The 24,314-nt window shown below is 41.2% G+C and overlaps 1 protein-coding gene across 1 annotated transcript in view; it reads right to left on the reverse strand.

The window, feature by feature from the left end:
• EXT2 (exostosin glycosyltransferase 2) overlaps positions 1–24,314 on the reverse strand; it is a 195,882-nt gene that overhangs the window by 6,080 nt on the left and 165,488 nt on the right. The window contains exons 11-13 of the mRNA XM_027837793.1: positions 6,732–6,875; positions 4,828–4,956; positions 2,841–2,923 (exon numbers count right to left, since the gene is read on the reverse strand). Coding sequence (XP_027693594.1) covers positions 2,841–2,923; positions 4,828–4,956; positions 6,732–6,875 — 356 coding nt within the window. The remainder of the gene's footprint in view (positions 1–2,840; positions 2,924–4,827; positions 4,957–6,731; positions 6,876–24,314) is intronic.

Below are 24,314 nucleotides of genomic sequence, written 5' to 3' on the forward strand. Positions count from 1 at the left end.
AGCAGCAGCAGCAGCAGCAGCAGCAGCAGCAGCAGCAGCAGCAGCAGCAGTAGTAGTAGTAGTAATAGTAGTGGTGGTGATGGTGGTAGTGGTAGTAGTAGTGGTAGTGGAGTGGTAGTGGTAGTGGTACTAGTAGTAGTAGTAGTAGTAGTAGTAGTAGTAGCAGTAGCAGTAGTAGTAGTAGAAGCATAGACTCACAGGGTACCCTAGAATTCATGAAAATAGTAACTGGCCTCTGGAAAAGAAACCTGGAGGGGGTGTTATATCCTGCACTAAACTGGGGAGTAGGACAAAATGGAGGAGAACTGGCATCATGGAGTAGGGCAAACTCCAGACAATGCCTTCAGTGCCTCAAATATTGCAGATCTGGGCCTCTGATACCACAGCAATTGCTGGTTAGACCTTTTCTATTTCAAGGTACTATTCTTTAGCTGTGCCCTTGGCTTAAAATGATCAAACACACATATTCTTCAGGTTTCCAAACATTACTCATCACACTTTCCTGCCAGCAAAGCCTGATTGCGTGCCACGGAAATTGGTGAGTGTAAGGTGAGAAATGAGACCCATTTTGGCAGAGGGCAGTAGCTCCATACCTGGCAGAGCTTTTGGGGATCATTCAGGATGGACCCTCCCCTGTAACTGGATCTGAAAACATCAGGGCTGCAAGGTCCAGACAAAAAGCCACAGGAGCTTACGGCCTGCTCCTTCCTCCACAAGGGCCCTTTGACTGCCCTGAATCTGAGGAATGTTTTCTTTTTCCTTCCCTATGGCCCACCTTTAAGAAGGTGCTTGCCCTTGTTGAATGATAACGGTCCCTACTCCATTGCCAGATGAACCTATTTCCTAGTTTCTAGAAGAAACCTGTGTCCACTCAGAAAGAGGACTAGAGCTAAAAGGGAGTGTGGCTCAATGGTGATAACACTGATGTTAAAGCTTGAGGTCTTGGGTTTGATGCCTAGTTCTGCCATGTTTTCATTTCTCTGGTAGCTCAATTTTCTCATCTGTAAAATGCAAGGGTTGGCCTAGCTTCCCTCTGGTTCTTGGTCCCTGTGCCAATTCCTTATGAAATTCTGGCCATCACCATGTGTGACTGTCGATAACCCCGATAAGAAGTTCTACTAACTGCTTCAGCAATAACTCCTTCTGATCTCTAACACAAGCCTCTCTCTTTCTACCAAGCACGGCCATACTAAGGGCTGCCTCTGGAGACATGGAAGGAGTCAGAAAGTGACTAATTGGTGGCTTTCTGGCTTCCTTTGGAATACCTGCCATTTTTGCGGGGTTGATCTGGTGCCAATGGAACCAACCCTGGGTCTAGGTCATGACACTTTGATCCTGCCCGGCAGCAGTTTGGGGCAAATGTGTTGATTGGAGCCCACAAGGAATTTCTGAGCCAGGGTGCTGGGCCAGTCGCACCCAGCTGGTGCTCTTGGACCCTAGTCCTGTCATTTTCAACTTCAGAACAAAGAATCTTCCAGAACTACAACGTCTTTAGCAAGGACTCACACACACCCTCTGAGCTATCTTTAGATTCCTACTGTTTCATATCTTGAACATGACATGACTGATGAGTGCTGCAACTCATTTTTACAAAGGGGAACATGAAGACTATGGTGAAGGAGACTGTCTATGGAAGCCACTTCGCTTATGCAGGGAGAGGGGATGTGTACATACTGAATCTTGGATTTCACTTGTGTGAGAAGCTTCTCTTCACCAGTGCAGGCTGGCACCTTCCCTACAACTCCTAGTCACCCAGTCAGTAGGCACCTACTATGAGCTAGGCACTCACAAAGTTGTCTGGGGCACTGAGGGCCCCCCCCTCCAGGCAGCTTGCCTGAGTTTGATCTTGGAGCCAGATCTCCCTAGCTTTTATCCTAACTGCACCCACTGGGCTAGACTGCCCTACTACCTGACCTAGAAATGGCTTAAATCACATTTCTCTTTCTCTCTTCCAACCTATGTCTTTAGTTAGCAGTCAGCGATCCACAGGGCAAAAGTCATATCTCTGGCACACTGGTGCCACGGGGTCAGGCAAGTGCTTTGCATGGAGATGTTGAAAAAGAGTTGAGAAATGAGCTGCGTTGATCATTCGTGTCATCACTTGATGAGAGCAGAGACCAAGTGTTACCTAAATTTTCTGTCTCCCCATGTGTGCTGAATGGAAATGAACTGATGTGGTCCCTGTAAACCCGGTGCTCAAGAGACTGAGAACCTATGAGATTCTCATGAGAACTGAGGGCACCCACGCTGAATGATACACTTTCTGAGGGCCGGACCATGTCCTACCTGGTATAATGCTCTCTACATGGCAGGCACTCAGGCAAGGCACAATGAATAAACTAATGATCAACTGGGAGTCAGAACATGAATATTATGGATACGCCCAGTGCCTTTCCTCTAAGAATTTAAAAGAGCTTTCAATCTGTTCCTCATCTTGGCTGGTAGCTCAGCAGTGCTGGCAAAGGTCATTTGTTTCCTGGTTGCTTTGTTTTTAATTCTGACCATTCAAATTTGCACTATAACACAGACATACCGCTCTTAAAAAGGGAGCCAGTTTCCAATTATCAGAGACTGAGGATGGTTAACTACTTAGTCAATATGGAGACGCCGGCTCTTGGAGATGACGGCTGACCACACTTCTGAGCCTTCCCAGTCATTATAAATTTGGCAAGTAATATTCCAGATTTATTCTCTGCGTGGCCTGAGCTTGAACTGGACCCTATTCCCACAAGGCAAAGGGACTAGGTGCTACCCACTGCCATCCTAATGTCTCAGGAAGGTCCCACAAAGAGGCCGGCAGCAGGAGAGCCGAGCGGAGCCTCGGGCCCGGGTTCACTCACCTTTCCACCATATGCGTCTGGTCCAGGGAGAGCCCATCTATGGCTGTGCACTCAGGACATTTGAACTTTTTACGCGGAGTCACCTGGGGGCGGGGACACAAGAAAAAGACCACACGGTCAGTACTGGGAATGCTCACTGCACACCTGCCATGTTGTTAACGTGCCTCTGCCCTGTAAGCGGAACCTCTCCTGCTCTCCACTCATACACACGTGTGCACATGAATACACACACACACGCACCTCACTCTTCCTCCCTTCAATCCCATCTGGCCCGGCCAAGAGCAGAGCTCACAAGGGCCCAATAAAAACGGCTTGGAGGGTTTGCCTTCTGTAACTGGAAAGAAGTGGCGATGACAAGCTGCTTAATTCCTGTTTAATGACTGTTTTCCCACTGCCAAGGTCCCTGTATAAACACCATTTGTTCTTGCAGTCATAAGGGCGATGAAATATGGCTTCCCTGCTCTCACCGTAACCTTACCCCAACAGACCGTCTTTTTGCTCCTTCCAGCGCAGAGCTGCCTGGCAAAGGCGGCAAGATGCCTCTGGGCGAGGGGCGGTGCCAGGTTACTTGGTGGGCCCTTATTTCAGAAGAAACCCTTATATTCATTCTCTCCCCTCCTCCCCACGGTCCAAGTCCCACCACTCTCTCTCTGCTTTATCTTCGAAGAGGGTTTTCCTAGGAAACCTGCCAGGGCTGTCCTGGCCAAAAGTGTACAGAGGGGGGTGGGGGGCAGGGGAGCCCAGATCGGGAGACAAGGCTAGGCAGCATCTAATCATCCTCCACTTTCAGTCTTTGAAAACTGTGCAGAGTAGCTATCCAAAGTTTAAAATATACAAAGACACGTCAAGAGCTCAAAATGAACCCTGCCCCTCCAACATTCTCCCAATTAGCTCCTTGCCCACTCCGAGATGGACAGGGCAGGCAGGGGCTGGGTAGACCCCAGGGACCTCAGGGTTTTCCCCTTCTGCCTCTCTCTGCAGCACAGACTCCCCCGGATGCTGACCTCAGGAAGGACGCTGTGTGTTTCTACAATGGACATCGCACCATGGGATTAAAAAGATCCAAATGAGGCTCTTCAACTCTCATCCTCCACATCACGTCCTGACTCTGCATGGAGCTCCTTCCTTGAGGCCCTGCCTCTGTCAGCATCAGGCAGTGACACACACCACAGAAGAGTACAAGGAGGCCTAGGCCAAGAGTCAGCAGACCCGGATGTGAGTCACCCTCAGCCAAGAATGAGTCGTGTGACCTTGGGTAAGTCACTCGTCAGTTCAGTTTAACTCAACAAACATAGGTTAAATACCTAGAATAGGCAGGGCCTAGAGGAAGGACCAGCGATTTCATCAGCATGGGGCATTCTTGGGTGACAGTCTAAGACTCAGGTCCCTTGCCAGAGGGACCGATTCAGCGACCTTCTAAAGGTAGGAAGATCAGTAAATAGCAGGGGTGGCATTTCAACCCAGCTCTTCCAGACTCAAAGCCTATCACTCTGCCCCTCAGCCACAGCACAGAGTCAAGAAAAAAGTAGTTCTGGCCCTCAGGGAGTTACCATTCTACAGAGGGAGAAGGGGAAACAAACGATTTCAAGGACAGAATGGCAATAATTGGGCAGATCAGAAGTGTTTGATTCAGTACCAGAGCTGAGTTTTGCAGGAAGTTAGAAATTCCAAGAGTTAGGAATGAAAAGGGTGAGGGACAGCCTGTGCAAAGACATGGGCATGGGACATGGCCTATTAAGTTTGGGAAATAGCTGGTAAACTAGCGCTTGCCTATCTCGACCTCAATTTCCTTATTTGCAAAACAGAGATAATATCTGGTGTATCCACCTCATAGAGATGTTAGAAGGACCTAAGGAGATGATGTAGAGAGAATTATGCAGTCTCTAAAGCATTATGCAAACACAAGGTAAAACTCTGGATAGATAGGAAATATATATTTGTACAAGTCCTTTTCAGGTTTAAAATTCCATGATCGTAAGAATCCCACCTTAATGACAGCTTTCCCTGTAACATTGGCCACCAGGAAATTCATGGCAATATCTTCACAGTTCATGTGAGCGTCCACCCAGTTCTTGATGTCTCCAGGCATTTTGTAGGTGTACAGGTAATTAAAATACTGGAAGAAGAGAGGAAAATAAGAGGTCTTGGATTAGTTCAAATCATGTTTCCGTCATATAGAGTTAGAACAAGCAACCTAAGAAGAGGGTAAGTATAGACCCTACTTTACAAAGTCCAGTATCTGGGCTTATGTCAATAATCTAGATTGCGGTCAGCAAAGGCTAAATCCAGCCAGCCACCTACTTCTGCACTACAAACTAAGAATGTTTTGGTTTTTTTTTAATTATTTAAAAATGTAAAAACCAATCTTAGCTCAAGGCCTTTTGCCATAGTTTGCCAACCTCTGGTCTAGATGGGAAAAAAAAAGTGCTCTGAAGCATCAAAGTGCCAGTTATAACTAATATATAATATGTATAACAAATACGGTTGACAGATATGATGTAAATATTTCCGTATTGTTTCTATGGGTGGCTAGATGGCACAGTGGATAGAGTGTCGGGCCTGGATTCAGGAAAACTCATCTTCCTGAGTTCAAATCTGGCCTTAGACACTTATTAGCTGTGTGACCCTGGGCAAGGCACTTAACCCTGTTTGCCTCAATTTCCTCATCTGTCAAATGATCTGGAGAAGGAAATGGCAAACCATTCTATTATCTTTGCCAAGAAAACCCCAAATGGGGTCACAAAGAGTTTTCATGACTGAAAACAACTGAACAAATATTGCTTCTACCTTATTCCAATATCCTTCTATTTCAGTTAAAAAAAGAACTATCTGATTTTCATACCTCTTGCTTAAAAGGAAATACTTGAAAAATTCAATGTAATTTAAAAAACGTATTATGTGCCCACTAGGTGCTAGGGATACAAAGTTCTTGAGGAACTCACATTTGAAATAATAGGGAGTACTCAAAACTAGAGAATCACGTTAGTTTTTAAAGACTTGAGTCTTGAAGCAAGATTCTAAGAGTTGGAAATGAAAAAGTAGTGCATTCTAGGCATGTCAGATGGCTTGTACAAATGCACAAAAGATGGGCGATGGTGTCAAGTTTAGAGAATAGCTTGCCTGGGAGTAGAATGCATGAAAGAGAGTAGCATGAAATAAGGCTAGAAAAATTAGGCTGGAGTCAGATTGTGGAACACCTCAAATACAGCCTGAGAAGTTTCTAGTTTTTCCAAAAGGCACCAGGGAGTGACAGGGTCAGACTTGAGCTTAAGAAAGATTACTTTGGCAGCTGCTGGGAGCATGGCAGAGAGGCGGAGAAAATGGAAATTGGTAAAATGCTCAAATGAAAGGTAAGGAGGCTGGTGAAGGAAGAGAAAGGGACATATGAAAGAGAGGCTATAGATGCAGGCTCCTGATTGAGAGGAATGGGTCAAGGGTGTTTAAAGATGGTAGAGATCTATGCATGTTTCCAAGTAACAGGAAAGAGTATGCAGGAGAGAGAGGGAGGGGAAGGAGGAAGAAGGAGAGAGGGAAAGAGGCAGAGAGGGATAAACAGAGAGAAAAAGACAGAAAAAATGAATATGATTGAAATGGAAATGCAGAAAGAGACAGAATCGATGGCACAAGTAGAGGGGAACCATTTAGAAAGCCAAATGCTGTGGTCTTCATGGTCTCCCCAAAAGAGGATAAATCTTTCTCGTCTGACTGGTTTTGTTCTAGAAGTCCCTTCCCAGTGCTATGAGATTTCCAAATCATTTTTCAAGCTTTGCAGAATGTGACCTAATTAAGGTGGAAAATTAAGGTGACTTAAGAAAAATGATTCTTCATATCCACCAGCAGCATTGGCTATGGGTAGTTAACCAGCACTTCTCCCCAGGATCCCTTAACTACCTTGTGGTAAAAGGCTACTCCTGTGAGTACCATAGATACTTCATTGGTCCACTCTGACTCATACTTCCACTTGCTCATCTCATGGTCCCAGAGGTGCAGGCGGCCTGGGTATCCCACCAGTCTATCAGGAAACTCACGCCAAACCTGAGAAGGAAGATACGTGACTGATCATTTCCCTGTATGAATTGCAGGCAAAGGCCAACGAAAGGGTCCCAAAACAGCTACTGATCGAGATTGGCAGAAATCTTCATATTCGGGTATAGAACCTATTCTCCCTAAGTAAGTAGAACAGCAGGTGGTGAGACTGCTGGAAGATCTTTGTAAAGGATACTCCTGCTCATCTAAGATCAGAAGGTAGAAATTGGGTCCTGGTTTCTTTGGCAAAAACTTTTAGCATCTCTTCTGGGTCAAATCTATGAATCTAACTCTACAACACTTAGCAAATTATTGGAGCTATATTTAATGAAATCACACTAATGGATACTTGGACCAACAAAGAAGAAACTATATTGATTGAATCGAGACATCTGTCAACATGAAAAACCACTGGTTCTAAAAGAAGACCTTCATTTTTCCTGAGTACGTGCCCATTCTTTCTTAGTACCCATGCCCTATTGGGAGCATAATGTGTGAGGAATATATCTGGAAAGTATTGGCCTTAGAGCCAAAAGTCCTGGATTCTAATCCCAACTCTATCACTAACTTTTAAATTTTATCATCATGAACTTAAACATACAAAAATACCATTTCCATTTCTAAAAGAGAATTGTGTGTGCAACCTTGAATCTCCATTTCATAACATTTGCTGGTAAAAATGTTTATTTTATTTATTTCATTAAATATTTCCAAATTACATGTAAACATTTTTGACATTCATTTGTTTCAACATTTTGAGTTCCGAATTCTCTTCCTCCCACCTGTCCCTCCCCACCTTGAGAAGGTAAGCAATTTGATACTGATTAACTATGTGACATCATGCAAAACATTTTCCCATATTAGCCATGTTGCAAAAGAAAACACAGATGAAAAAGAAAAATAGAGAAAATTTTTAAAAGTATGCATCAATCTGCATGCAGAGTTCAGCAGTTCTCTTTCTGGAGGTAGATAGCATTTTACATCATGAATCATTAGGAATTGTCTCGGATCATTGTCTCGATTAGAGTAGCTAAGGCTTTCACAATTGATCATCCTTACAATATTGCTGTGATTGTGTATAACGTTCTCCTGGTTCTGCTCACTTTACTTTGCATCAGCTCAAATAAGTCTTGTAAGGTTTTTCTGAAACCATCCTGCTCATCGTTTCTTATAGCACAATTGTATTCCATCACAATCACAAACTACAGTTTGTTCAGCCATTCCTCAATTGATGGGTATCTCCTCAGTTTCCAATTCTTTGCCACCATAAAAAAAAGCTGCTACAAATATTTTTGTACAAATAAGTCCTTTTCCCTTTTCTTTGATCTCTTTGGGTTACAGATCTAGTATTGCTAGGTTAAAGGGCATGCAGTTTTATAGACCTTTGGGCACAGATCCAAATTGTTATCCAGAATGGTTGGACTAGTTCACAATTCCACCAATAGTGCATTAGTATCCACATTTTTTCCATATCTCCTCCAACATTTCTCATTTTCTTTTTCTGTCATGTTAGCTAGTCTGATAGGTATGAAGTGGTACCTCAGAGTTGTTGATACTACTTATCATTTAAAGAAAGGCTCCATTGATTTTTATGCTTTCTAGTGTTTTTAATAGGGATGGGTGTTATATTTTGTCAAAGGCTTTTTCTACATCTACTGATATAATCATATGATTTTTGTTGTTTTTATCATTTATATGATCAATTATGTTGATGGTTTTTCTAATATTGAATCAGTCCTGCATTCCTGGTATAAATCTCACCTGTCATAATGTGTGATCTTTGTGATATATTGCTGTAATCTCCTTTCTTGCATTTTATTTAAATTTTTTGCATCAATATTCATTAAGGAAATTGGTCTGTGGTTTTTTCTGTTTTTGCTCTCTCTGGTTTAGGTATCAAAACCACATTTGTGTCATAAAAGGAATTTGGTAGGACTTTTTCTTTACTTATTTTTTCAAATAGTTTATATAGTATTGGGATTAATTGTTCCTTAAATGTTTGGTAGAATTCATTTGTAAATACACCGGGTCCTGGGGATTTTTGTCTTAGGGAGCTCATTAATAGCTTGGTCAATTTCTTTTTTGTAAGATAGGGTTATTTAAGTATTCTTCTTCTTCTGTTAATCTGGGCAGTTTATATTTTTGTAAATGTTTACCCATTTCAGTGTCATATGTCAGTTTTACTGGCATATAATTGGGCAAAATAATGCCTTATAATTCCTTTAATTTCATCTTCATTGGTGCTGTATTCACCCTTTTCATTTTTGATACTGGTAATTTGGTTTCTTTTTTTGTTAAATGAAATTAACCAATGGTTTATCTATTTTATCGTTGTTTTTTTCATAAAATTAGCTCGTACTTTGATTTATTCGTTAATTTTTTTACTTTCAATTTTTATTAATGTCTCCTTTGATTTTCAGGATTTCCATTTTTGTTTTTAATCAGGATCCATATTTTTTTTAATACATTCTACAGGTTACTTTCAAAATTGTGCTCTTTGTTTGCACTTCTGAACTTCCTCTTATTCTCCCTATTCATTTAAAAAACGTTTCAATGGTCCGCTTTCTTTCTTTTTCTTTTTTCTTTTGGTGTCACTATAGATATCTCCTCTCTCACCCCTTTCCCCATACCCATTAAAATAAAGGAAGTAAAACAAACAAACAAACAAACAAAATACCTTGTAACGAATAAACACAGTCAAACAAAATTAATCCATACAGTGGATATGTCCAAAAATGTATGTCTCCACACCTTGAGAGTATCATCTCTGTCAGGAGGTAGATAACAAGAGGCTTTATGATAGGGTCCTCTGGAGACATGGTTGGTCATTACATTGATCAGTCTTTCAGAGATGTTTTTCTTTACAAAGTTGTTATCCTTGTATAAATTGTTCTGCTCATACCACGGCATCAGTTTACACTGCCCAGGATTCTCTGAAATAATTTCTTGTCTCCTTTTGGCATAATAATTAATATTCCATTGCATTCACATATCACAATTTATTCAGCCATTCCCCCATTTACAGGCATCCCTTTAAGATTCTAGTTCTTTCCCTTTTTCTCCCTTTTTAATCTCCACACTTCAGGATCAGGAAATTTATTTTGCTTGTGGCTATTTTCTCCCTCTTAAGCCCTCCTTCAGCCCTGCCCATTCCCTAGTTGAGTATGATGTATTTGTGCATCAAAGTGTTTGTGTGTATGTGTGTGTGTGTGTGTGTATGTGTGTGTGTGTGTGTAACTCTACTCTGTCCACTTCAAATACAAGTGAGGTTCATCTGATGCTTGTTCCCCCCCTTCCCTCATATTTATATCCTTATTTACCCTGATTAAGTTCCACCTGATTCTTCCTTCTTTATTCATGATTGTGTTCCTTTTACTCTCTTCTCCTTATTCTCTAACAACCTTCTGAAAAGACTCAATCTGCCTCTAAGTCTTTTGTTTCTTATTTTTTAATCTCCTTAATACTCTTTGAAAACACTAAGGTTTTGAAAGGATACTTGTTTTTTCTTCTCTCTATTAGAATGGTAGCACTACATAATATCATATTGCTCCTTCCAATTGCTAGAATAAATTTACCTTTCTATGTTCCTCTTTATTCTTGTGTTTATATTTCAAAGTTCCTACTCAGCTCTGGTCTTTTCAACATAAATTTTTGAAAGTTTTTTTTTTTTTTGGATTAAAGATCTATTTCCAACTGGTCCAATCATTCTGGAGAACAACTTTAAACTATGCCCAAAGAGCTATAAAACTGTGCATATACTTTGACTCAGCAATACCACTACTAGGTCAATAACCCAAAGAGATTAAAGAAAAATGAAAAGGAACTACATGCACAGAAATATTTATAGCAGCTCTTTTTTATGGTGGCAAAGAATTGAAAATTGAGGGGACACTAATCAATTGAGATATGGGTAAATAAGTTGTAGTATGTATGTATGATTGGGATGGAATACTATTATACTATAAGAAATGATGAAGAAGATAGTTTCAGAAAAACCTGGGAAGACTTATACGAGCTGATGCAAAGTGAAGTGAACAGAACTTGGAGAACAGGAGTATATAATAGCAAAATTTTAACAACAATCAACTGTGAAAGACTTAGCTACTCTGATCAACACAATGATCCACAACAATTCCAAACGACTCATGATGAAAAATGCTATCCAACACCAGAGAGAGAACTGATGAACTCTGAGCACAGACTGAAGTATATTTTTTTCATTTTATTTTTCTTGCTTTTGTTTTTAAAATGGCTTATGTGGAAATACATTTTGCATGATTTCATATTATAATGGGTATCATTTTTCTTGTTTTCTTAATGGGTATATGTGGGGGGGAAAGGAATTTGAAACTGAAAATAAAAAAAATTAAGTGTACTCCCCATTCCCCATCTTCCCCCCCCCAACATGATTATATTCAACTTTGCAGGATAAGTTATTCTTGGTTGTAAGCCTGTATTTCTTGTCATTTGGAATATTGTATTCCAAGCTCTCCTCTAGTTTTTAGAGGAAGTGACAGGTCTTGTATAATCCTGACTGTGATTCCTCCTTCCTGGATGCATGCAGTATTTTTATAAGTTTGATGTGGAAGGTCTAGATTTTGGTTAGGACATTCCTGGGATTTTTACTTTTGAATTTAAGGAGATCATTGGCAGATTATTTTGATCTTCTCTTTTCCCACTTATTCTAATAGATCTGGGCAGTAGGCAACTTTTATTTGTGATTTTTTGAAATACAGAGTCAGGACTTTTAAAAAATCATGTTGTTTTTTTTTAAAACATATTTCCACATTAGTCATGCTGTAAAGAAGAATTAGAACCAAAGGGGGAAACCACAAGAAAGAAGAAACAGAGAGAGAGAGAGAGAGAGAGAGAGAGAGACACAGAGAGAGAAAATAATAGTATGCTTCAATCTGCATTCAGACTCCATAGTTCTTTCTTTGGATGTGTATAGCATTTTCCATCATGGGTCAAAAATCATGGTTTTCAAGGAGTCAAATGATTCTTACATTATCTTGCTGTGACCTATTTTCAAGGTCAGTTGTTTTGTTGTTGCTGTTGTTTATGTCAGATAGCTGATATGTTCTTCAATTTTTAAAATCTTTTGAGTTTATTCTAATATTTCTTCCTATCTCACAGAGACACTAATTTCTCTTTGTTTAATTCTGGTTTTCAGGGAGTCCATTACTTGGTTTTGATTTACCACTTTCTCTTGTAAGCTATTTATTCTGATTCCAATTCATTCTTCCAGAGCTTTTATGTCATTTAAACTCTTGTTTCATTCATTCTGGGAATTAATGTAGTACCTGTGAAAAATCCTTTTTCTCCGTTGTCTGCTTGAAGTCATTAGAGGATTATTTTCTCCTTCTTGGCTGGATTTTGGGAGGATAACAATTTTTTTTACCTTCTGGTTAGTGTTGGATTTAATTTCTGAATCAGAGGTTTTGGCTAGATGATCTCTAAAGTTCTTTCTGCCTTTTAAATTGTATAAGTCTATGAACAATTGTTTAATCCTTCTTTGTAATTCTTCCATTAAAATGCATATTCTCAGAGCATGGAAAACAGAGGTATCTCCTTCATCCTTTTCCTGTTGCATTCTCTTCTTTCTCATGCTTTTTGCTGGCTCTGGCTTTAGGCAATAGGTATAAAGTCTCTGTCTTCATTAATGATTTTTACTCTCCTTTTTTTGAAGAATAAGTTCAGTTCTGTATATGGTAAAAGTTATTGGAAAACCACAGGAAAGATACAAAATTTTCTAGTATAAGATCATAATTCTATGCTGTCAAACTTAGCTGCCTTTCTAAATAGAGAATTAAGCTATTTGGTACAGATCCCAGAATCAAGGAACAAAGACAAGCTCTTACAGCTGTCATCAAGTCCAACTCTCTCATTTCAAAGATGAAGAAAAAAGTGGACAAAGATAAGTTACTTGGCCAAGGTTACACAGGCAAGACATTAATAATGATGATGCTACTGTTTCCAAATATGATGATGATATTATACATCTTGAATGGCTCTTCCAGAAATGGAGATGAGTTTCTTCATAGACCCTCTTCTTCTCTTCCCCCATTCTATGTTGTGACCAACAAGCTATTTATGACATGCCTGGCTATGGTTGTGGAACAGTGTTTGCCTCTGTGTGAAGATAACTCACTATCTAACAGGGCTTCAGTCTGCAACCTTGGCCTCGTGAGTACCACGACTTTCAGTCACAGTCAGAAGAAGACAAGCTGCAGACGATTAATGCCAGGTCAGATATTTCCTCAGGTTGAACACTAGGGATGCTTTTGCTCTACTCTGTAACTAGGAGACCATTCTCCTCCATCTCAGTGAGCCCCGGGTTTCTGCTGGTTTATTTCATGGCCCATTGTCCACATAGTCCCCAGAGCCATTGGGGGTGGGGTGTAGGATGAGAGTTTCCTCTTTCTTTCTCTAGACTAGACAACTGCCAGTCCAAAGCAGCTCCCAGGTTATGGCCAGAGCCCTTTTGCCCAGACCAACTCCTAGACTTTCTGGAGCAGAATGTTTTCCGGGGAAGCAGCGAGACTGTTGATGGAAGTGATGAGGTACAAAGAAACAGCAGGGCAAAGTGAGAAGGGCATTCATTGAAGACACAGAGAACTCAGTTCCAGCCCTAGCTTTGCCAACAGCCAACATTTCTAAGATGAATTCTAGCTTACCAAGAGCTTTTTCTCAAGAAAATTCTGTGGCAAAAGTGGCATAAGGATGATCATCTCCATTTTATATATGAGGAAACTGAGGTGACTTGCCTATGGTCATGCAGGAGTATTGGGAATAAAGAAAATGCTTTCTGAAATGTGAAGTTCTACAGAAACACAAGCTGCTATTTTGATCATGGATGGGACAGGAAAGGTCGAAAAACAAAGGGTCTTCTAACCAGTGGAAAATATTCCAACCCAAGCTCCCCGCCCAGAGGAACTAGACTTTAGTGACACGCAGTCACAGAAATGTTATACTAGGCTGACTGAACAGCAACAGCGAGGCCCTGGATTTCAGACCATCCCATAGCCTTGAATGAGTGCTGCTGCTACACGCAGGGCTCCTTGCCCTTGACTTAGTCCTGGCAGCTGGAGACAATCAAGATACCATCCCTGTCACTTCATCTATTACTGTGCAGCTGACTATGGGATCAAAACTGAGGAGAGAAGAATGGGGATGGACCATCCCTAATGGAGTTTGAGTGGAGCAAGATGGTGATCATATTATATAATGGACTTCCCTAGCTAGACAAGCAAGAACTCCAGCTCCACCCTCCTCCTCCTCCTCTTTCCCACAATAAATTCAAGAGATTCTTTTTTCTCAGGGGGAAATGTTCTGGGGTTGCTTTGGAGCCATTACTGACAGATGTCTTTTCATGTTAATGGCACCGACATTTTAAACTACTCTTTATTCATTCAGCAGTCTTAGTAATGGATAACAGTCATAAATATTTGCATAGTCCTTTATACTCGCAAAGTGTTTTATAGTCTCAGAATAATTATTCAAATAGGCTAGACTCTTGACACAGCCCTAAGCAGCCTTATCATCCTATTTTCATTCATAACACCTCTTGGGAGTGGACAGTCTCCCAGAACACAACCAGGCCACTGGACAAAGACAGTGGCAGTGGGAAAAGTGGGTTATCTGAGGACTCGGTGTTTTGTATATTTCTTCTACATTACCCATAGGTTTGGGGGTTGTAATTCAACTGAACAAACATTTACTAGGCTCCTACTAGGGTCTTGTACTCTGGTGGTGGAGGAGAAGATGAATAAGATATGGATCCTCTATGCTCACGATTTGATGGAATAAGGATAGCTCCCATTTTTCCAGTGCTCAAGGTTTGTAAAACACTTTCCTCAGAGGTCAATCATGCAAATATTCTTCTTCTCATGTTACAGATGAGGAAACTGAGGCCTAGAGGGATCAAGTTCCCCCACCATTCATGTCTGAGTCAGACTTCCGGTCCTGTACTATTTCTTCTACCTGCAGCTCACTGGAGGAACTCATTCATGGAGAACTTGACAAAGCTTTCTCCTTCAACAGCTCCACTGATCATCATGATTCTCATCACTGCTTCAGTGACCATCCCGTGGGAAGCAGGGATGGAGAGGAACACCTAGACATGCCCAACAGGATCTCAAAGTTACAGTGACCAAGGTTCTGAGTACCATGAGAGGTTGGTTAGGTTTCTGTTGCTCTGAGCTGACCATGGAGCCTACGGAATAGCAGCAGAGGTCCCTGGATACTGTGCCCTGGATCCCAGAAACTGTGACAGCCTGAGTAATATTAGGATGGCGGCTTGGCTCCAAGGGAACATAGTCTTGTTCTCTGGTTATGTTCAGATACTTATTATAAAGACTGAAATGACACAATATTAGTCCAATCTGCTTCTTTCTTTCTATGTCAGCTGTGATGGTCTTAAACCAGGCTTTAATCATCTCCCACCTAGACCAAGGCAATTTCCTCCTTTACATTCCCAGCTCTGTTCAATTGGATGGGCAACTGGTCCTTGGTGTGGCCACCAAAGTTTTCTATTACTCATGTGGATCTGACAACCCAATGCCTTATGATCAGGATTAAGATGCTCATGTTCTGTTTCCAAGGTCCTTAGCAGGCAGCCCTAAGATGACCAGCTTGCCTCTTAGAAGACAAAAACTGAGAAGAGATGGCAGGAGACTCCAGCTCCAGTGAAAGAGCTAACAACACCACTCTGACTACCAGTACATGTTTCCATAATGTTTTATGGTTTACAAAGTACTTTGACAATACCCTAGAGAAACAAGTAGTGCAAATATTATAGATGAAGAAACTGAGGCCCAGGTGTGTCCATAATGGTATATACATAATCCCATAACCACATGGGTCAGTACAAGGACTTGTACCTGGGTCTCATGACTCTACATCCAGAATTCTTTTCAAAACTCCTCAGTACAGAGGCAGCGAGGTGGCACAGTGAAGAGAGCACTGGGTCTGAGACCTGAATACCTGAATATCAACCCAGTCTCAGACTAACTGGCTGTGCAAATCTGGGAAAGTCACTTCATCTCTGTCTGCCTCAGTTTCTTCAACTGTCAACTGCCGACCCTTGCCTCCCAGGGTATATTGTGATGATCAACTAAGACAATATTTGCAAAGTGCTTAGCACAGTGACTAGAACAGCAGGCACTTAATAAATGCTTGTTTCTTTCTACTCTCTTGAGCTGTATGACTCTGGGAAGGCTGATTAACCTCCTTGCACCTCAGATTCCTGAGTAAAATGGCACTAGGGCACTAGACTTGGAATCAGGAAGACCTGAGTTCAAATCCTGCTCCTGAACTTCACTAGCTGTGTGACTCTGGGGAAGCCATTTTAACCTCTTGTAGCCTCAGTTTTCCCATCTGTAAAATGGAGGTGATAATAATTGTGCCTACCTCATAGGGCTGTTGTTAGGATCAAATGAGATAATATAAATAAAGCACTTTGCAAACCTTATGGTGCTATATGTTAGCCATCATCATTGTTATCATCATCAAAATGAAGGGGGTAGACTGGGTCACCTCTAAAGGCTTTTTAAATTTCCTCCCAATACTCCAGCACTGGTCACCTCTGTCAGTCTTGGAGAGAATGACATCTGTCCTCAATGCTGTGCTTAATCTCAAAAAGCAAGTTAATGAAAAGCATGAAGAGAGTGCTTTAAGTCTTAATGGTACCTAATAAATGCTTTGGGTAAAAAGGACAATACATTACAATCTAAACCAGCTTGCCAGGTACATTTTCAATCCAGAGTGTATGTTAACCATAGTCAGATTCCAGAATCTGGTTGAGCAGCAAAAGACAGAGAAGGTGTAACACACAGGTGGTGCCCATCTGGGATGTAAAAGTATGAAATTATGTGTCTGCTCTAAGGAGAAAAATGACCTTCCAAGTAGCTGCTGTAATCACCATATCTTCAAAGGCAGAAGGTGCCCAGGGGTGCTGCTACTGGGCACCTGGGATGGTTATACTTACCAGGGCCTATGGGCCACAGTGACGAGCCTTTAAAGTGACAAGAGATAACAACAACTTCTACTGATTTACATTCATATACATTTCAAGTTTGCAAAGCACTTTTTTTGGTACAACCCTGTGAGGTGGGGAATGCAAGTTAACACTTCCCTCCATTTTACACATGAAGAGACTGAGGCTCCAAGAGTTACACTTAGGATCACACTAAGTTAGTAAGGATGTGGCACAGGGTGTGGCCCTGGTGACCCTGGGAAAGTTATCCAGCCTCTCTCTGAGCCTGTGTCCTCATCTTTAAAAATGGGGAGAATAATAGCATCTATCCTCCGGGTGCTGTTGAGACGATGCATGACTGAATGACAAGAGTCCTGCTAAGTGCTGGGGGTACAAACAGAAAAACTAGTCCCTGCCCTGGAGAAGCTTCCAATTTAATGGGGCAGACAATACCTAGGGAAGATTTCAGATGCAAGGCAGACGGAAAGGTCCCATGGTTGTTGAGGTACAGGGCCAAAGCAGATGGTCATGCCTCTTCCTTAATTCCATTTCCACTGAGAAAATCCTATCAGTTGCTGTGGCTGAGCCATTTGACAGTGCCAAGGAGTAGTCACCAGCTCTGTCCCCACAGGGATTGCTTCACAGGGTTGTGCCTGCAGGCACCAGGCTCTGGAATCCAGGGTCTCAGGAGGTCTTTACTGGGCTTTAAGGGGAGATGGTGATCAAGGTGGCTGTAGTGGTGGTAGTGACGGTGGCTCACCTTGCTGTCTCCTGTCTCTCCCTCAGGGTTTCCTGCTGCTTCAGTTAGGCTGGCTAGCCTGCCCTGCAATGGCAGGCCTCTTCCTCACAAGAGCTGCTTCCCTGAGAGTCACGAGGACTGGACTGGAAGCAGGATCAGTGTTTGGGTGGGGTGGGGGCTTGGAGGAGGGGGTGTTGCCACTCATAGGACTCTTGTGCCAATCTGCCTATGGCTCGAAGTCAGTCAGAAGTTGTTGCTCATGGTGAGGAGGGAGGTGGGTCCCTTCTCCATAATTATTTCTCTCCTCAATGATGGCTATGGGTGGCTAGACTAGGAAGCAGATTTTGTGGTTTGTAAGACAATGCAATTACCAAGGCTCTCGGGTTCAGAGTCAAAAAAGAACGCACATAAAGTGTTCTGCAAACCTTAACTAGATAAAGGCCCTGAACTATTTCTATCCGTTAGTCAGAAAGCATTTATTAGACAACTACTAGCAAGCATGGTACTAGGCACTGAGGACACAAGGACCAGTATGACACATCCTACCTTCAGGGAGCTTACAATCATTCACAGGAGACAACCTATACACATATAAGCGCGCATGAAATACAAAGCAGATCCAAGAAAATCTTCTTCAGGCAGGGGAAGGGATGCTGGCTGTTGGGAGGGCCAGAAGTGCCCTCATGTGGGTGACAGTATAGGGTTCTATGAGGCGGAGGTGAGGAGGGAATGGTACAGGGTGGGTGTCCCCAAAGTCTGAGGGCAGCTTTAAACTATTAGAGCCTAAAAGTGCCCTAAGACTCTAGGGACACCCACCCTATATGTGAGGAACAAGGTGGCCAGTTTAGGTGGACCATGGAGTGCAGGAAATATGAAACAAAACTGCAGAAATCAGCTGGAGTCAGTTTGTCAAGAGCCTGGAGGGACACAATCAGACCTGTACTTTTGGAAGTTCATTTTGGCAGCTTTGCCATGAAGAGGATGGACTGGAGTGGGGAGAAGCTTGAAGCAGGAAGGTGAAGTGAAAGGCTACTGCAATGACCAAGGTGAGATGACTGTTTCATTCATGGGCTGTTACAGTTGGGCTAATCCCCTGGTCATCAAACCCTATTATTGTACCCAGCTCAAACTTCTCTGAAATGAGTGTGTGTGGGTCTGACTGAAGATAAAGTTTTGAAAACATGATGCAAAAGGTTTTTGTGCAGTAATTTTAAAAACAACTCATATCCATGGAGTGTTTTTTTTTAAATTTTCACATTAGCCATGTTTTAAGGAAGAATTAGAACCAATAGGAGGAACCACAAGAAAGAGGAAACAAAACAAAACAGATGAAAAAAAAAGAGCAAATAGTATGCTTCGATCTTCATTCAAACTTCATAGTTCTTTCTGTGGATGTGGATAGCATTTTCCATCATGAGACTTTTGGAGATACTTGCATTGCTGAGAAGAGCTAAGTCTATCAAAGTCAGTCATCGTATAGTGTGGCTGTTACTGTGTACACTGTTCTTCTGGTTCTGCTCACTTCACTCAGCATCAGTCTATACAAGTCTTTGCAGGTTTTTCTGAAGTCCACCTGCTCATCATTTCTTATAGCACAATAGTATTTCATTACATTCATATACCACAACTTCTTCAGCCATTCCCCAATTGATGGGCATCCCCTCAATTTGCCACCACAGAAAGAGCTGCTATAAATACTTTTGTACGTGTGGGTCTTTTTCCCATTTTTATGATCTTTTTGGGATACAGCCATGGAGTACTTTTTAACGTTACAAAGTTAACACTTTATAGCAACTACCATGAGACAGGAAGGATAAATAACAATATTATACCCATTTTATAGGTAAGAAAACAGTCTCCTAGAGGTAAAATTACTCACACAGGGCCTGACTACTTCCTCATTATTTCTTATTGGACTAGCAGCCTTTTAATTGATTTCCCTATCTCCAGTCTTGCTCTACCTGAATCCATCTACTTGAATCCATCCTCTCTACCAAACTTGTGGCCCAAGGAAAACTCCTGTGCATGGAACTAAATTAGTTCTTTAATCATCTTTTTCTGTTTTGGTAATGTATGTTTATAGAAGTGTATGATTTTCCCCTAAGGACTGCTTTAGCTGCATCCCAGAAATTTAGGTATTTTTTTCATCATTATAGTTTTCTTTTACATAATTGTTATTTCGATGATTGATCCTTTTACCTACTCGTTATTTAGGTTTTCTTTGTTAAGTCCCCATTTGAGTCTGTATCTTTTGTTTGTGGTCCCTGAACCTAATTGTGATTTTTATTGCATTATTGTCTGTAAATGATGTTAACTATTTTTGCCTTTTTAAATATGTTTGCAATATCTCTGTGAACTAGTACATGGTCAATTTTTGTAAAACTTTCATGTGGTGCTGAGATTTATATATATTCATTTATTCTTCCATTTAGAAGATTCTATACATCTTTCAAGTCTGTTTTCTCCAGCAATTTCTCCATTTCCATATTTTTCCTTTTGATTATCTTTCCTTTGATAATCTTTGATTATCCTAGACCTCTCCAAAACTGAGAGGAGAGCACTGAAGTCTCCTATTGCTGCTGTATTAGTCTATGTCTTCTCGTAGCTTAGATGTTTCTTTTGAATTTGAATGTTAAGGCATTTGGAGTATGGAAGTTTATGATAGATATTGGTTTGTTGTCAATGGTTTCTTTCAGCATAATACAGTTTCCTTTTTTAATGGTTTTTTTAATCCTCTTTTTTAATTTTTTTTTTTTTGCTTTGTCGGCATGATGGCAATTTCTGCTTTTTTTGGAGTCACTTGATGCATAATAAAATTTCCTCAGTTTTATTTTGTGTATGTCTTTGTTTCTTCAGGGTGTTTCTTATAAGTAACAGATCATAGGCTTTTATTTCCTTATCCAATCTGCCATTCTTTTTCATTTTATTGGATTGTTTAATTCACTCGAATTTAAAGTTGTGAGAGTCAGGTTTACATTTTCCTCCATCTGTCTCTAATATCGGTTCCCCCCCCACCCCACTTACGATTTCCCACCCTTGTGCTATCGACACAGCACTACGTTCCTTCAGTTACTTTACCTTAATGTTTTTTAAGGTGGCCTTGTTCCCACTGGCTCTCTTCCTCTGGCTCCTGATCCCGTCTTCTCATTTGTTACCGCTTTCCCTTTGTATTTTTGCTTACTAGTTCCTTTTTCTCTCCTGTTTTCATACGGTTACATAATTCTTCCTCTCTTTTTTTCCTCTCAGTTAATAAGGTAGATTCCCCCTTTTACTCCTCCCCTTCAACTACTTCTGTTCGTTCATTAGTTTTTTAAAATGTATTTTTTTGCTTCCCTTTCCAAAAAGGATCTCTCTCATTCTCTTCATTATCTATTCTCTTTTCTTTTCCCATCTTCTCTAGCCTCTCCTTCAATTATTCATGACCCCTACAATGATCTGGCCTCTCTCTTTTCTCTGTAGTCCTAAGGCAATAACAACTTCCAAGGGATCCATTCTAGGCTCTTCCACTTAGGCAGTTTCTACCACTACCTTGTGGAGCTTTGTCTTGTGGATTCTCCTTTTCCACTATGCCTAACGGCCAGAACAATGCTAATTATCACAGGTGTCAGAGAGGACACTGCCCCATGATATGTCCTCCACCACCACATTCCTGATTATTCCATCAACCACTGAGTTATGCCCTCCCTTGGTTCCTTTTTCCCCCTCATTTGCCTCAAAATTCCCTCCCAGGATCCATGTTTTCCCATTCCTCTAGGTACCAATTACCCCAAGGAGTTTTAAACATCCCCCATCCCACAATAGGATGAGTAGAATTTTCAAGTACCAAATCCCCACCCCCCAGGACACACCCAGTGCAAAGACTCCTTGAGAGATCATTTCACTTCACCCAGAGAAGCAGTCATCAGTGGAACCCACTCCCACCACCAAAGGAAGGCCCTATCTCTTTTGTAACTTTCCCCTCTTCTCCTCACTCACTCTCCTGTCTCTATCTGAGACCACAGGGGTCACCTTCCCCTCATTGCTAACCCTTGAATTGACCCTGGCACACCACACATTCCTTACTATCCCTCTATTCTCCTCCTCCTTTCCTTTCATGTACTCTCCTCCCATGCTGTAATATAGTCCCACAAAAACAACAACAACAACAACAACAACAACAACAAAACCTGATTCATCTATAGGCAGCGTCACTAGGTTCTGTCCAAAATATCCCATACCCACTTCTTCACTGTTACCTCTTTAGTTGGTTTCCTTTCTAAAAATGTTTCAAATGGCTCATATTAAATGTCAATCTTTTTCATGTATGGTTAATCTTAGGTTTGCAAAGTAAGTCACCCTAAGCTGAATCCTGAGCTCCACTGACCTTTGGAACACATTATTCCATCCCTTCCTACATCATGACGAGGGGCCCATCTCCACTCACACTGATGTACGTCTGGCCAGTGGACCCAGGCGGCTCCAGAGGAGAAAGTGAGGTGGTGACTTTGCACAGATCTCCCTCACTTTAATCCAATTCACTCAAAAGTCATGGCACCACCTTCCTGATGTCATGGTCCTCTTCAAGAACAAAGGACAAACAATAACATCATAATGAAGGAAATAATAGAAGAGAACTGTCCAGAACTTCTGAACAAAGAAACTAAATACCAATTGAAATAATTCACAGATCACCTTCAGAGCAAAATACAAGGCTGCAAACTTCAACACATATAATGGATAAAATAAACAATTCAATTCAGAAACAAATTTTGGAAGAGATCTTCTCTTGCATTTCAGTTATTTTGGGTGTTTGAGAAGTAATATACAAGAGATAGAGAACATTATAAAATGCAAAATGGATGATTTCGATTACATTAAATTGAAAAGTTTTTGCACAAACAAAGCCAATGCAATCAAGATTAGAAGGGAAGCAGAAAACTGGGAAACAACTTTTACAACCAGTGTCTCTGATAAAGGCCTCATTTCTAAAATATATAGAGAACTGAGTTGAATTTATAAGAATCCAAGTCATTCCCCCATTGATAAATGGTGAAAGACTATGAACAGTTTTCAGAGGAAGAAATTAAAGGTATCTATAGCCATATGAAGAAATGCATTAAATCACTATTGCTTAGAGAAATGAAAATCAAAATGACTCTAAGGTACCACATCACACCCATCAGATTGGCTAACATGACAAAACAGGAAAATGATAAATGTTGGAGAAGATGTGGGAAAATTGGACACTAATGCATTGTTGGTGGAGTTGTGAACTGATCCAACCATTCTGGAGAGCAATCTGGAATTATGCCCAAAGGGCTACAAAATTATACATACCCTTTGACCTTGTAATACCACTTTTAGGAGCTGTATCCCAAAGAGGTCATAAAAACGGAAAAAGGACTCACATGTACAAAAGTACTTATAGCAGCTCTTTTTCTGGTGGCAAAGAATTGGAAATCAAAAGGATGCCCATCAGTTGAGGAGTGGCTGAACAAGTTGTGGTATATGAATGTAATGGAATACTATTGTGCTCTAAGAAATGAAGATCAGATGGACTTCAGAAAAACCTGGAAAGACTTGTATGGTCTGGTGCTGAGTGAAGTGAGCAGAACCAGGAGAACAGTGTACACAGTAACAGCCACACTATGTGATGACTGACTTTGATAGACTTGGAACTTCTCAACAATGCAAGGATCTAAGGCAACTCCAAAAGACTCATGATGGAAAATGCTATCCACATCCAGAGAAAGAATTATGGAGTCTGAATGCAGATGGAAGCATACTATTTGCTCTCCTTTTCTTCTGTTTTTTTTTTTTTGTTTGTTTGTTTTACTTCTCCTTTCTTGTGGTTCCTCCCATTAGTTCTAAATCTTCTTCATGTCATCACTAATGTGAAAACATGTTTAATATGAATGTAGAAGTAGAGCCTATATCAGATTGCACGCTGTCTTGGGGAGGGGGGAGGAGAGGGAGAGGGAGAAAATTCAAAACTCAAAATCTTATGGAAGTGAATGTTGTAAACTAAAAATAAATAAATTAATTATTAGAAAGAGAGAGAGAGAAGTAATATAGCAGCCAAGGACAGCAATAGCAACAGAGTGACAACAGGGAGACCAGTAAAAAAAAATAAAATAAAAGAGATCAGGAGAAAGACTTCTAAATACAATGGAAAGGAAATTCAAATAACACAGGACTATTCTATACTCACCAAAAAATGTAGGAGGGAATGGAACAATGTGTTCCAAAGGACAATGGATCTCAGGATGCAGCCCAGAGTGACCTACTCCGCAAATCTGAACATTTTTAGAAAGAAAACCAGATGTGGCTCTGTCTGGATGCTCTGCTCTTTCTCTCAGGCTGAGAGGAGTGCTCATAGCACTCCCCGCCTCCCTCCAACTCCACATACACAACTGGTGTTCTATGGTGTCTATTCTCAGTGTATTGTCCCATTTCCTCTGTTCCTTCACTCTCTGACCTGGCACCAGAGCTCAAAGAGATGACTAGCAGTTCAGAGCTTTGCTGGCTGGTGCCACATGGAGTCGTCCACTCCAGCACTAGAAGTTCAGAGTTTTGCAGCACTGGTGCTATCAGGCTATGGCTGCTTCCACAGCCTGGAGCCAGGGTCTCCATGGCACTAAAAGAAGGGAAGAAAGACTGGGATGTTGGGAATGGGTGTTGTTATAAGTTTGTGTTGGGTGCTTGAGTCTGCTAGTGCAGCCTCAATGCTTGTGGTATGGGAGGGCAAGAGTGC

Source organism: Vombatus ursinus, unplaced genomic scaffold (genome assembly GCF_900497805.2).
Source record: "Vombatus ursinus unplaced genomic scaffold, bare-nosed wombat genome assembly UNPS02014822.1, whole genome shotgun sequence".
Classification (NCBI taxonomy): Eukaryota; Metazoa; Chordata; class Mammalia; order Diprotodontia; family Vombatidae; genus Vombatus; species Vombatus ursinus.